General features: G+C 52.3%; 1 protein-coding gene across 4 annotated transcripts in view; it reads left to right on the plus strand.

Annotated features, from left to right (window-relative positions):
• The first annotated feature begins 833 nt into the window (after positions 1 to 833).
• The window catches only part of VSTM5 (V-set and transmembrane domain containing 5), a 30,422-nt gene continuing 19,143 nt past the window's right edge, over positions 834 to 12,112 (plus strand). For 2 of the 4 annotated variants that reach the window (XM_070457115.1, XM_070457117.1), the window contains exons 1-2: positions 1,041 to 1,127; positions 9,034 to 9,253. Coding sequence is in view for 2 of the 4 variants with exons in the window: in XM_070457117.1 (XP_070313218.1) it covers positions 9,241 to 9,253 (13 nt within the window). In the remaining 2 variants the exon portion in view is untranslated. Of the gene's footprint in view, positions 1,128 to 9,033; positions 9,254 to 12,112 lie in introns of all 4 variants that reach the window. The other 2 variants (XM_020869618.2, XM_070457116.1) reach the window with 2 other exon arrangements.

A 12,112-nucleotide genomic window follows, 5' to 3' on the forward strand; every position in this document is an offset into this window, starting at 1 on the left:
CGTGCTGCGATTCATGGGGTCACAAAGAGTTGGACACGACTGAGCGACTGAACTGACTGACTGAACTGAACATGTGTTAGGCCCTGTGCAAATAAGTAGGTTCTCAGTGAACACATCTTGGAGGCATGGATGAATGGAGGTGTGGATGGTGGCTGGATAACCCTATATGCAAAACAGAAAAAGAGACTCAGATGTATAGAACAGACTTGTGGACTCTGGGGGAAGGCGAGGGTGGGATGTTTCAAGAGAACAGCATTGAAACATGTATATTATCTAGGGTGAAACAGATCACCAGCCCAGGTTGGGTGCATGAGACAAGTGCTCGGGCCTGGTGCACTGGGAAGACCCAGAGGGATCGGGTGGAGAGGGAGGTGGGAGGGGGGACCGGGATGGGGAATACATGTAAATCCATGGCTAATTCATTTCAATGTATGACAAAAACTACTGTAATGATGTAAAGTAATTAGCCTCCAACTAATAAAAATAAATGGAAAAAAAAATAGTGGATAGAAGAACGGCGGGTGGGAGATGGACAGATGGATGGATGGTGCTCAGATGCATGGATGGTACCCGGTGGACAGCTATCACCACTGCCCAGCGGCTCCACCCAGAGCAGCCTGAGGCTCCCTCATCCTTTTCTCATCCCTTTCATTCCAGACTGTCATTTCACTTTTTTGAAAGCCGCCTCGTTTCACTTGGAGCCATTAGACGGTCCCTCTAGGCCCTCAGGCAACAGCTAATAGTTTCCCTCCCTTCTGCCGCCCAGCTGAATCCTGAATCAACACCAGTAAAGTGGGTGTGAACGTAAGGAGACTACATAATTTGCTATGATTTACCCGGAGTGTGTGCATTCCTCTCCTCCCTCCCTCCCTCCTCGCTCCTCTGCCTTGCCCGCTCCCAGGGAACTGGTTCAACCGGAGCACGGCCGGCGCCCGGCATCTGCCTCCGGGGCCGGCGGGACGCAGCCGAGGAGGCGGGGCGCGCGCGGGCCGCGCCTTCGCGCCCGGGACGCCGGTGCGGGGCGGCCGGCGCGCTCATGAGGCCGCCGCCGGGCGGGAGGACGCGGAGACGCGGCCTCTCGCTGGGAGTCCTCGCCCTCTGCGTGGCCGCCGCCCGCTGTCTGCAGAGTAAGCGCGGGCCGGGCCGGGTCGGGCCGGGCGGGCCGTCCCGGGTGGGGGTCGCGGCCACCGGCCGGCGGGGCGGGGCGCGGCCTGGAGCGGGGAGTGGCCCCGGGCGCGATCGGAGCCGGAAGCCGCCGGGGGAGAGCCGGCTGCCGGTGGCCGTCTCCGCGGCTGCGTTCTGTATTTCTTTTTCTTGGAAGAACCCGGCTGCGGCCCTGGCATCCTTGACCCCCGGCGCACGCGCGCCCCGCCCCTGCTATGGGGGCCATTCTCCCTCCGCGCCTTCTCGGGTCCCCAGCGCTGGTCCCTGGTTCTTTAGGCCCCCCACCTCTTAGAGGAACCCCCAACAGACGCTCTCACAGAGGAAAGGGGGTCGGGGCTGGGGTTGGGGTCTGAACTCCTCAGGCTGGAGATGGCCCTCGCCGCTCCGCCGCGGGCGGAGGCTTCGGATGGCTGGACCCCGGGGACCCAGACCCCAGATCAGAGCACAGCTGCACCTTCTCATTTAGTCATTCCCCTTATGATCACTCCCATTTTACAGATTACTCACCCGAGGTTTCCAGAATGACAGGCGCAGGGCCGCGGGCGGGGGAGGACCTCTAGGCAGAGCCGGTGCTTACTAAGCGCCTTTGCGCTCACTGTCGCCAGGGCTTGACGGCACGTCTGTCATTGAATCGTCAGAGCCACTCTATGTAAAAAGTGCCACTCTTCTTATTTTCCCTTAATTTTCACTGGAGTGTAGTTGCTTTACACTGTTGTGTTAGCTTCTGCCGCGCAGCAAAGGGAATGAAAAAGTGCCGCTCTCATGCCTGTTTCACAAGTGAGGAAACTGAGGCACAGCTGCCGCCACCTAGGCAGTGATAGAGTTAGTATTTAAACCCGGGTTAACGTGGCACGATTGACCCTTACACCTCTCCAGCTACAGCCCAGCTTCGAAGGCTGCGAATCCCAGGAACCCACAAAGACTGGTAGGGGCCGCGTGCCTCTGGCTGTCTGTGGAGGAGGAAGCAGGTTAGTCCATCAGATGAGTGGGTGCGTCTGGGGTCGCAGTGACCTTTTCTATCATTTTGCACTCCTCCAACATGTTTCCGACCAGACATTCTCATGTAACATCTGTACAGCTGTCCCTGACGTTCAGGGGTCAGCCGTTCACCGCAGTGCGGAGTCCATTTATCCACTCACTCATTCACGGCCCCCTCTGCTTCCAGGAAGCAGGCCACAGCGGTACTGGGGGTTCTGTGGTTCAACAGTGATGCTCTCAGACAAGCAAACAAGAGTGCTGGCTGGGAGTGGCCAGTCCTGAGAGGCAGGGAGTGCCGAAGTTCTGGAAGCTCTAGAGGCTCAGATCCCAGACGTGGGGAATTAGACCAAGACTCCCAAAGGGAGCTGTGCCTACCCAGTGACAGATGGACAGAGCTGCCGGGAATGGGACAGCGGGACACAGGGCATCCTAAATGAAGGGGAAACGCATGCAAAACCGAGAGGAAGGGTCAATGTTTTGCAGTTCTCCACTGAGGAGCGACTCCTGCAGAGCTGTAAACTGCAGGAAGGCAGGTCCCTAGCACTTGCCCAGTGCCAGCCGCTGTCTGCCCTGTCCCCCTGCCTGAGGGGGCTATATTTCCAGGCCAGCTCCGGTGACACGGGGAGGGGGGCTCTGCCCTCTCACCAGCGCCCTCCATTCTCTTCTGCAGCCTCTGTCCAAAGCCTTCACCCAGAAAGCCAGATATGCATCACTGACACTGAAGCCCGTGTGAAAGCACGTGCCACAAGCTCACATACACACACATACACACACACACACACACACACACACCCTGCACGTGAAACCTTTTCTCTGTGAATGCGACCGTTATGGACTGAATGCTTGTGTCCCTGAAATTCCCATGTTGAAACCCTAACAGCCTTTGGGAGGCATTAGGTTTAGAGGAGGTCATGATGTTGCGGTCCCCACCGGGAGGAAGAGACACAGGAGAGCCCCTCCTCTCTTGCTGCCTTGGGAGGACACAGCAAGACGGCAGCTGTCTGCAGGAAAGAAAAAAGTCCTCCAAATCTGCCAGGACCTTGATCTTGGCTGTCTCAGCCTCCAGAGCTATGCTCCTTAAGCCACCCAGTCAATAGTATTTTGTTACAGCAGCACAAGCTAAGACAGAAGTAAAAAAGTGCTGATGTCAAAAAAAAAAAAAAAAGTGCTGATGTCATAAATACCCCCAAAATGTAGAAGCAGCTTTGGAACTGAGTAATGGGGTAGAATTCTGGACGAGTTTTGAGGTACATGCTAGAAATAGACTCTAAGTGCTGTTCTGGTGAGGTTGGAAATGAGGAACAAATTATTGGACAATAGGGAAAAGGTGATCCTTGTTAGAAAGTGGCAAAGAACTTGGCTGAGCTGTGTTCATGTTCCAGAGTTCCCGTTGAAGGTGGAGCTTGGGAATGATGAAATTAGATAATTAACTGAGATTCTTTTTTTTTTTTTAATAATGTATGTGTCTAGATGCATTTTTTTTTTTTGCATATGGATGTCCAATTTTTCCAGGACGACTTGTTGAAGAGACTGTCTTTGCTCCATTGTATTGCCTTTGCTTCTTTGCCAGTGATCAGTTAACTGTATTTAAAGGGATGTATTTCTGGGCTTTCTGTTCTTTTTTTAAAATTTATTTATTTATGTTACTTTACAACATTGTATTGGTTTTGCCATATATGGCAGACTTGAATCCACCATGGATGTACATGTGTTCCCCATCCTGAGCCCCCCTTCCACCTCCCTCTCAATCCCATCCCTCTGGGTCATCCCAGTGCACCAGCCCAGAGCATCCTGTATCATGCATCAAACCTGAACTGGCGATTCATTTCACATATGATAATTTGCATGTTTCAATGCTATTCTCCCATATCATCCCACCCTCACCCTCTCCCACAGAGTCCAAAAGACTGTTCAATACATCTGTGTCTCTCTTGCTGTCTCGCATACAGGGTTATCGTTACCATCTTTCTAAATTCCATATATATGCATTAGTATACTGTATTGGTGTTTTTCTTTCTGGCTTACTTCACTCTGTACAATAGGCTCCAGTTTCATCCACCTCATGAGAACTGATTCAAATGCATTCTTTTTAATGGCTGAGTAATATTCCATTGTGTATATGTACCACAGCTTTCTTATCCATTTGTCTGCTGATGGGCATGTAGGTTGCTTCCATGTCCTGGCTGTTATAAACAGTGCTGCAATGAACTTGAGGTACACGTTTCTCTTTCAATTCTGGTTTAACTGAGAAGATTCTTAAGTGAAGTGTTGAAGGAGCAGCTTGATTCCCCTTGTCTGCTTAGAGTAAAATGCAAGAAGAGAAAAGTGACTTGAAGAAAGAATTCTTAAGCAAAAAGGAAAAGGAACTTAAAGCTGTGGAAAATTGGCAACCTGTCTGTGTTATAAAACAGAGAGCATGTTCAAAAGAGAGCACAGAGACTATGACAAACCACTGTTTGATAAGATTAGCCTGGGTGTGAACCATGGGCCTAATCATCCCCCCAGCAGGAACAACTCCAGTGTAACTGCAGGGGTGAAGACAGAGGGAAGTGAGGGGAGGCCGTCAGACTTGATGGATCCTGCAGGGCTGACAGTATCACTGTCTAGCTGTGTATGCTATTTTTTAGAATAAGAAAAGAATGAAGGCAATTCAGTCAGCATCAGAGTTGTCTCCTTGGTTTCAAATGTGGGGTGAGGGGGCAGGGTATTGGTTTCAACAGGCAAGGCGGAGGCTTTGCTGAGCCCTCCGGGGGGCCTGGAGATGTCCAGCAGAGCTGCAGGGGTGAGGTGACCCCTGCCTCAGTGGGTCCTGAAGGCAGAGCCTGGCACCACAGAGGATTATGAGCGAACCTTAAGAGCTGATGGATTTACCTTACTAGGTTTTGGACTCACCTGGAACCTGTCACTCCTTTCTTCCTTTTGATCTCTCCTTTTTTGGAATGGGAGTTTATATCCTATGCTTGTTCCACTGCTGCATTTTTGGAAGCACATAACTTACCTGGTTTTACAGGTTCTCAGCTGAGAATAATTTTCTTTCAAGAAGCATATCTCAAGTCTAACCCAGTCTGATTTATTATAGATGAGACTTTAGATTTGAAGGAGAAATGAGTTCAGACTTTGGGAACTGTTGGGATGGAATTGATATATTTTGCATGCAGGAATTCATTGCATGAATTTTGGGGGATCAGGGACAGAATGTTGTGGACTAAACGTTTCTGTCCCCCCAGAAAGCCATTATGTTGAAGCCCTAACTCCCAATGTAATGGTATGTGGAGGTGGGGCCTTGAGGGGGCAGTTAAGTTTAGAGTTGACGTCATGAGGGTAGGACTTCTGTGAGGGGTTGGTGTCTCTCTAAGGAGAAAGAGACCACGGATCCCGCTCTCTGCACATGACAGTGCAGCAGGAAGGTGCCCGTCTACAAGTCGGGAGGAGGGCCCTCAGCGAGAACTGAGTCTGTTGGCACCTTGACCTTGGGCTTTCCAGCCTCCACAACTGTGAGGAGTAGATGTCTGTTGTTTAGGCCCCTGGTTCATGGTGTTTTGTTATAGCAGCTCAAGCTGACTAAGACAGGGCCTTAAAAGCCCTGAAAGCTGGCAGGTCACCTGCACCTGGCCAGGTAGAGTGCTCTTCCAGGACGCTGTTCATCTCCTGTCGGAAGTTAGCCATCAGGCTTCTGAGTATCAGTGCCTGCTTATCTGGATGCAGGTGATCCAAGACTCGAGTAGGAATGCCTTGGGTTTTTTCGTTGTTGGTTGGTTGTTTTTAATTGAAGTACAGTTGATTTACAATGTTTTGTTAATTTCTGCCATACAGCAAAGTGATTCAGTTTATACATATATGTACATTCTCTTTTAAATATTCTTTTCCATTGTAGTTTATCCTAGGATATAAACCTACATAGTAGGGCCGGTTGTTAAGTAGAACAATTTAGTTGGTGGCCTGAGCCAAGTCAGCTTGCTGCCTGCGTTTCAACCCCAGCTTCTAAAAAGCAGCCTGCTCCCCTAGCACGCACCCACACCCACTCACACATGTGCACACATGAACATACACACAAGTATTTCGCATCCCCGCTTTCCCAGGGTGGAGCCGGGGTGGAGGAGCTGGCCCTGCTGAGTTGCTCCTGGCCAGAGCCCAGGAGAACGGAGGAGCAGCGGGGACCAGAGCTCGGCCTGGGGACGAGGCTGGGGCGGCCACAGCCACGTGGAGCCATGGTTCCGGCTTAGCTGGAGGTGGTATGGGGCAGGCGGGAAGGGAGGGCCGGCCTAGAGAGAATCCCCTGGGGAGACCCCAGGCTCCATCACCGCAGGACACGGCCCCGCTGGCAGCTGCTCGGCCGTCTGTGTTGGCCCACGAGTATTGTTACTGAGCACGTAAGGTGCGCCCCACTGACCCAGGCAAAACTGACGGATGAGGTGTGGGCTGTCTCCGATTTATAGACAATGGTCTTGCATACCTATAAACATACCCCACCCACAAGAGTGGTGCTTGGGTATGCTTTTAAAAAATGCAGTAAAAAATGGAATCATGCTGTGCTTGTTACTCAGCAGCTTACTTTTCACAGCAATCTTTTTTTTAGCTCTGTCCACGTTGATAGCCAAGATCTTGCTCATTCCTCTCAACTATTAACACCATACGTATGTCGTATCCATATCTACTTTCTCCTTAGCTAGCCCGTCCCGAGACATGGCATCTTGCGGCTGGCAGCCCTTCCCGTGGGGAGAGCAGAGCCCTGACAGGGTGAATGCAGCGCTGCTGACGTGACATCATGTGGAGGGCGAGCAAGGCTTACGGGTGCCCTCTCCTCACGCCTCCCCTGGGGGTGGTGCTCAGAAATGCCTGGGGCTTACACTGCAGTTGTTGAGGGAGGGGCAGCATCACCAGAAAGTCACCCTAATGGCTTCATCCCTGGTCTCCAAGAGTCCTGAGGCTACTCCATGCTGGGCTGAGAAGGGGCTGCAATCAGGAGATCCTCCTCTCTCCATCGTCCCCGGGGCTTCAGGCCACTTATTTCTTCCATCTGCTCTCAGGCTTTTTTTCCTTTCAGGATTCTGATGTATCTAAACTCATGGTGCATATTATAAGTCAGTAGCTTTGCTGTAATCTCTGTGGGCCTGGACTGAAGTTGAGTTCTTCCCTAGAGAATGCGTGTTGCTTCTGTCCATCACGGTCGGCAGGAAGCATCCTCCTCTTGGAGGGTGCGATGGAGAAGCTGAGGTTGGGTCTTGAAGGATGAGCAAGTGCATACAGCAGGACGGGGTGGAGAAGAGAGCTCCAGGCATACAGCAGGTACTCAGAAGCTAGGAGGACGATCCTCAAGGATCCTGACACGGTCTGGGCGTGCCAAGTGACAGAAGCAGTAAGGTTGTTGCCTCAGCAAGCACTTACTGGGGATTTAACTGGCCCCCCATCCGAGACCCGCTGATGCTGCACCCCCATAGCCTGTGCTCTCAGGACCCTCGTCTGACTGCACCTGGGTTTTTCCTAGAACATAGGCTCGGGTTAAGAAAGTATTTATCTATCCGGCAGAAATGGGAATAGGAGAGAGGCACAGTTGGCAAGTATAACGTAAGGCAATGATTTTCTTCTATAACTGGTTTGCCGGGCTGGGAAGGCACTGGTCAGCCCTGTGGGCAAAGCGGAAGGGACATGCTAGACCATCAAATGAGCACAGAATATTCCTGCTGCTCTCTGTGGTTCAGGAAGCTCAATGGCCTGCCCCTGTGGAGGCACATCCCTGGGGACAGCTCAGGCTGATACCATCTGGACCCCAGAGGAAGCCCACGGCTCCGGAGCCTCCAGGAAGTCCCCCGCTGGGAAGGGTAGGGGCGGAGATCTGGTCCCAGTGCTGGCAGTAAGCCCTGTATATTGGGTCACCTTCCTTCTCTGAGCCCATGGGGCCAGGAGGATGGGTTCTCAACCGGGGCTGCACATAAGAACCTCCTGGAAGGCTTGTAAGACCTACAGATGCCTAGCCCCCCCCCCCACCTTGTCTCAAGGAAACAGCCTGGCAGGAAGTGTGTGCCCCTCTCCCATCTTCCATTCTCAGAGCATCTACCACTGTGTGCAGGAGAGTCTTGCTTCTCCCTTACTGGTAATTTAATCCTGACAAACCCACGGACACTCTGCCTCCAGGCTTAGGTCAGGAGACTTTCACTTTGAAGTTTGGTTTGGTTTAGTAAATGGTTGCTGAGCACCTAGTGAGGAAGGGGCACTGTGCCAGGAGCCAGGGACAACGGCATGGTCCCTGCAGTGGGAATCATGTGACCCGGCGGGGAGGGTCGGGTCCTGCCCTGATGATCAGCGGTCAGATGCCCGGGGAGTATGAGAGAGGCATTCAGCTGAGAGCTGGAAGGAGGCTTCTTGAAGCAGCAGCCTCGAAGTCACAGTAGGAGGAAGCCAGGCGAGTGGGAGGAGCAGGTTCTGAGCAACAGGAATAATGAGCGCAGACACGGCAGCACCGTCTTCTCGTCCTTGGGGCCAGTAGCCGGTGGCAGTGCCTTAGTTAAATCAGGTTTTTCAGCCCTGGTTAGTTTCTTCAAATTCAGTCTGATAAATTGTCTAGAGAAATGGGATTGGGAAAGTCTTGGATCTTGGGTGCCGGAGTAGTTCCTCTGAGAGACTTATAGCAGCGCCGGGGGTCAGATGTGAGTCCTCCGCAGTGGACGGGCCAGGGACCCCGTGGGGCGCCCCCGCGGTGTGCCGTCGGGCCTGCGGCAGGGCTCCCGGCCGAGGCTCACTGTGGGGCTGGGGCGCATTCCTTTTGAAAGCCGGTGCCCAGAAGCGGGGCACCGGACCCTCTCTCTCACCATCAAGCAAGCCCTCCACATGCTTTGGGATGGGCGGCCAGGGGTCCTTCAACCACCTTCAACCAGAACTGGCTCCTTTATGCAGGTAGACTGTCAGCTCAGCTCGAGCACCTCAGTCTGAGTGAACCGTCCATCACGTCGCACCCTGCCGGGTTGCCAGCGATCCGGACCGAACTGCGTGCTCGCCTGCTCCTTCCAGCGCGGGCACTCCCTCCCCCCGCCTGAACAGAAGGCCCGCTGGGAGCTGCGCTGTGTGGGCTGATTAGGCCTGGCAGAGGAGGGAACAGTCAGAATGGACCCTTCCAGTGAGTAGAAACCTGAGTACGGGGAGGGTGATATCAGCTGAGTTACAGAGGCGAGGCTGCGGGGGGAGTGGGCCACAGTCTGTGCAACAGCAACTGGGGAGAGGTGACGAGTCTTGGGCAATGGGGCAGGAAAATGGGGTGAGGCCAGGGTTCTTGGGTCTTTCAGAGGAGACACAGCCAGGTGGCTTTAGAGAGATTACTAACAACAGCCTCCAGCCAAGAAGAGAAGAAAAACCAGTACCTCCCAAGTGTTTACAATTGTTTTTTAACAATGAGACCACAGGTGCCATACCTGTGACTATTTATCGATCATATACTTTGTGCCAAGCACTATTAACTGCTGCCTTCCATGCATGCGTGCATGCATGCTAAGTCACTTCAGTCGTGTCCGACTCTTTGCGACCCTACTGACTGTATAGCCCCCCAGTCTCCTCTGTCCATGGGGATTCTCCAGGCAAGAATACTGGAGTGTGTTGCCGTGCCCTCCTCCAGGGGATCTGCCTGACCCAGGGATTGAACCTGTGTCTCTTATGTCTTCTGCACTGGCAGGCTGGTTCTTTACCACTAATACCACCTGGGAAGCCCTCTTCGTAGTAATCCTGCCAATGGGGACTATTAGTCCCCATTTTATAGATGGGGAAACTGAGACTCAGAGAGATTGAGGGACTTGCCTAAAGACCTTCATTCTTTCATCATGTGTTTATGGGAAGCCCACAGTGCCAGGTACTGTGCCAGGCCTTGGGGGGGTCCATGGAAAACAAGGTAGACTAGCCCCCTGGGTTTGTAGCTGACAGCTGATCTAGGAGGATGGACCATTAATCAAGAGCAATTACAGTGGGGATTTCCCTGGTGGCCCACTGCAGGGGGCTCAGGATCCATCCCTGACTGGGGAAGGTCCGCATGCCATGTGATGTGGCCAAAAAAAAAGAAATTACAACGGGACTGGGTTAAGTGGATAGAGTGGCAAGCCAGAGCTGGAGCCCCCTGGTGTTGAGCGACTGCAGAAGGCTCCTGGAAGAACTGATGTTCAGGACCTGTGGGCTGGAGAGGGGCTGGCCTTCAGTCTCACTGAAGGAGAAGCTGTGTACTCTCGCCATAGTACCCAGTCACTCATGTGTCTGAATTGTCTTTTGATCACTCTGCACCTGTCTCTCAAGCGCCTTCAGGCATCCTGGGAAGTCCTCCCAGAAGAACTGTTGGAGGTAAGCACCTCATCTCCGCCTTCATGCTCCTGTTTGCACACACGTTTCCACAGAAGTGTCCGAGGAGGCGCCCCCCTCCCAGTTTCCCAGGCCGGCCCCTGGCTCAGGCCCACTGTAAGTCCTGCAGCCCAGCTCTGCAGAGGGTAAGCCCAGGGGCACCTCACTCTCCACGGCTGGGCAGGGGCAGGCAACACCTCCGCCATACCTGGCTTTCTTGGCCTCCAAGCAGAAACACAGATTTACAAATGCAGATTCAAGTTCTAAACTTGTTGTGTAATTTGGGCTGGAAGAATGAGCCTCCTTCACTCAACACTCCAGCTCCCAGCCTCAGCTTTACTGCTTCAGTCCCTGCTACAGCTCCAGCTTCTGCTTACATACCCCTGAGGATGAGGAGCTCACTACCTCAATAAGCAATTCAGTGCATCTTCAAAGAATTCTCTTTAATAAAAGAGAAATTATCTTTAAAGAAAATAGTATTCACTTTAGTATTATTGAATGGTCACCAAGTGTTAGAAACTATGATAAGCTCCTTATATGTGTTGACTCCCTTAAACTTCATTCAGACTTCCCAGGTGGCTCAGTGGTAAAGAATATTCCTACCAATGCAGGAACCGCAGGGGACGCAGGTTTGATCCCTGAGTCAGGAAGATCCCCAGGAGGAGAAAATGGCAGCCCATTCCAGTATTCTTGCCTGGAGAATCCCATGGGCAGAGGAGTCTAGCAGGCTACAGACCATAGAGTCACAAAGAGTCAAAGAGTCGGAAGAGACTTAGGCACAAACAGACGCTGGGAACCTTTGCTTTACAGAGTTGCTTAGCTCACCTGTTCTTCCTTCCTAACCCCAGGCATCTCTAGAAATAGGACTGGACACAATCAAATTTGACTGATGCCAGAAAGAGTCCATTTCCCCCAGAAATCTTGCTGAGACTGTCACGGGGTCTCAAGCATTCCTTTTCACACAATGGCCCTTCATTCTTTTGGTTTAGGCATTGTTAATGCCCGTAGGAAGTGGGTCTGCACTTCAGCTGCTAAGCCTTTAGTGTGGATTCGCTCAGTGGTTTTCAGTTTTGGCTGCACTCTGGGATCACATAGTGACTTTTAAAAAGCACAGAGGCTTTGGTCTCAACCCTAAAAATTCTGAACTCCTAAGTCCAAGGTAGGCTTTTTAAAAGCTTCCCCAAATGGCCTAATATTCACAGATTGATAATAACTAGATTAGATCAGGTGGTTCACCTGGGTTCAGCGTCCTGTGACAGGGGAAGTGGGTTTGCAGGCCCTCTCTGCGGGGCTCTGAGAAGAGGTTGGGTGGCACTGTTCGGGTGCACAGTAGTTGATTAGCCAAGTAGCGAATGGTGGACTTGGGTGTGGCGTGTGTGACTCTGGGTTGGTGTTCCATCAGTGTTAGACCCCTTCACTTCCTTCCCAAATGCTTGTTGAATGAGAGGAGACTTGATTAAGTCTGGATGAAAAATCACAGAAGGGAGCTCCCCTGCGTCCTTGGGATTGTTCCTGGTGCTCAAGCTCCCTCATGTGTCTGGGCTTTTTAAAAGAATGAAGCACTGAAGCCAAGCCGTGATGATCCTTAGTTACAAATGAGGAAAGGATGCTCAGAGAGGGAGGGGATTTGCACAGTGGCCCAGATAGGGCCTGATGCAGC

This window comes from Odocoileus virginianus, chromosome 28 (assembly GCF_023699985.2).
Source record: "Odocoileus virginianus isolate 20LAN1187 ecotype Illinois chromosome 28, Ovbor_1.2, whole genome shotgun sequence".
Classification (NCBI taxonomy): Eukaryota; Metazoa; Chordata; class Mammalia; order Artiodactyla; family Cervidae; genus Odocoileus; species Odocoileus virginianus.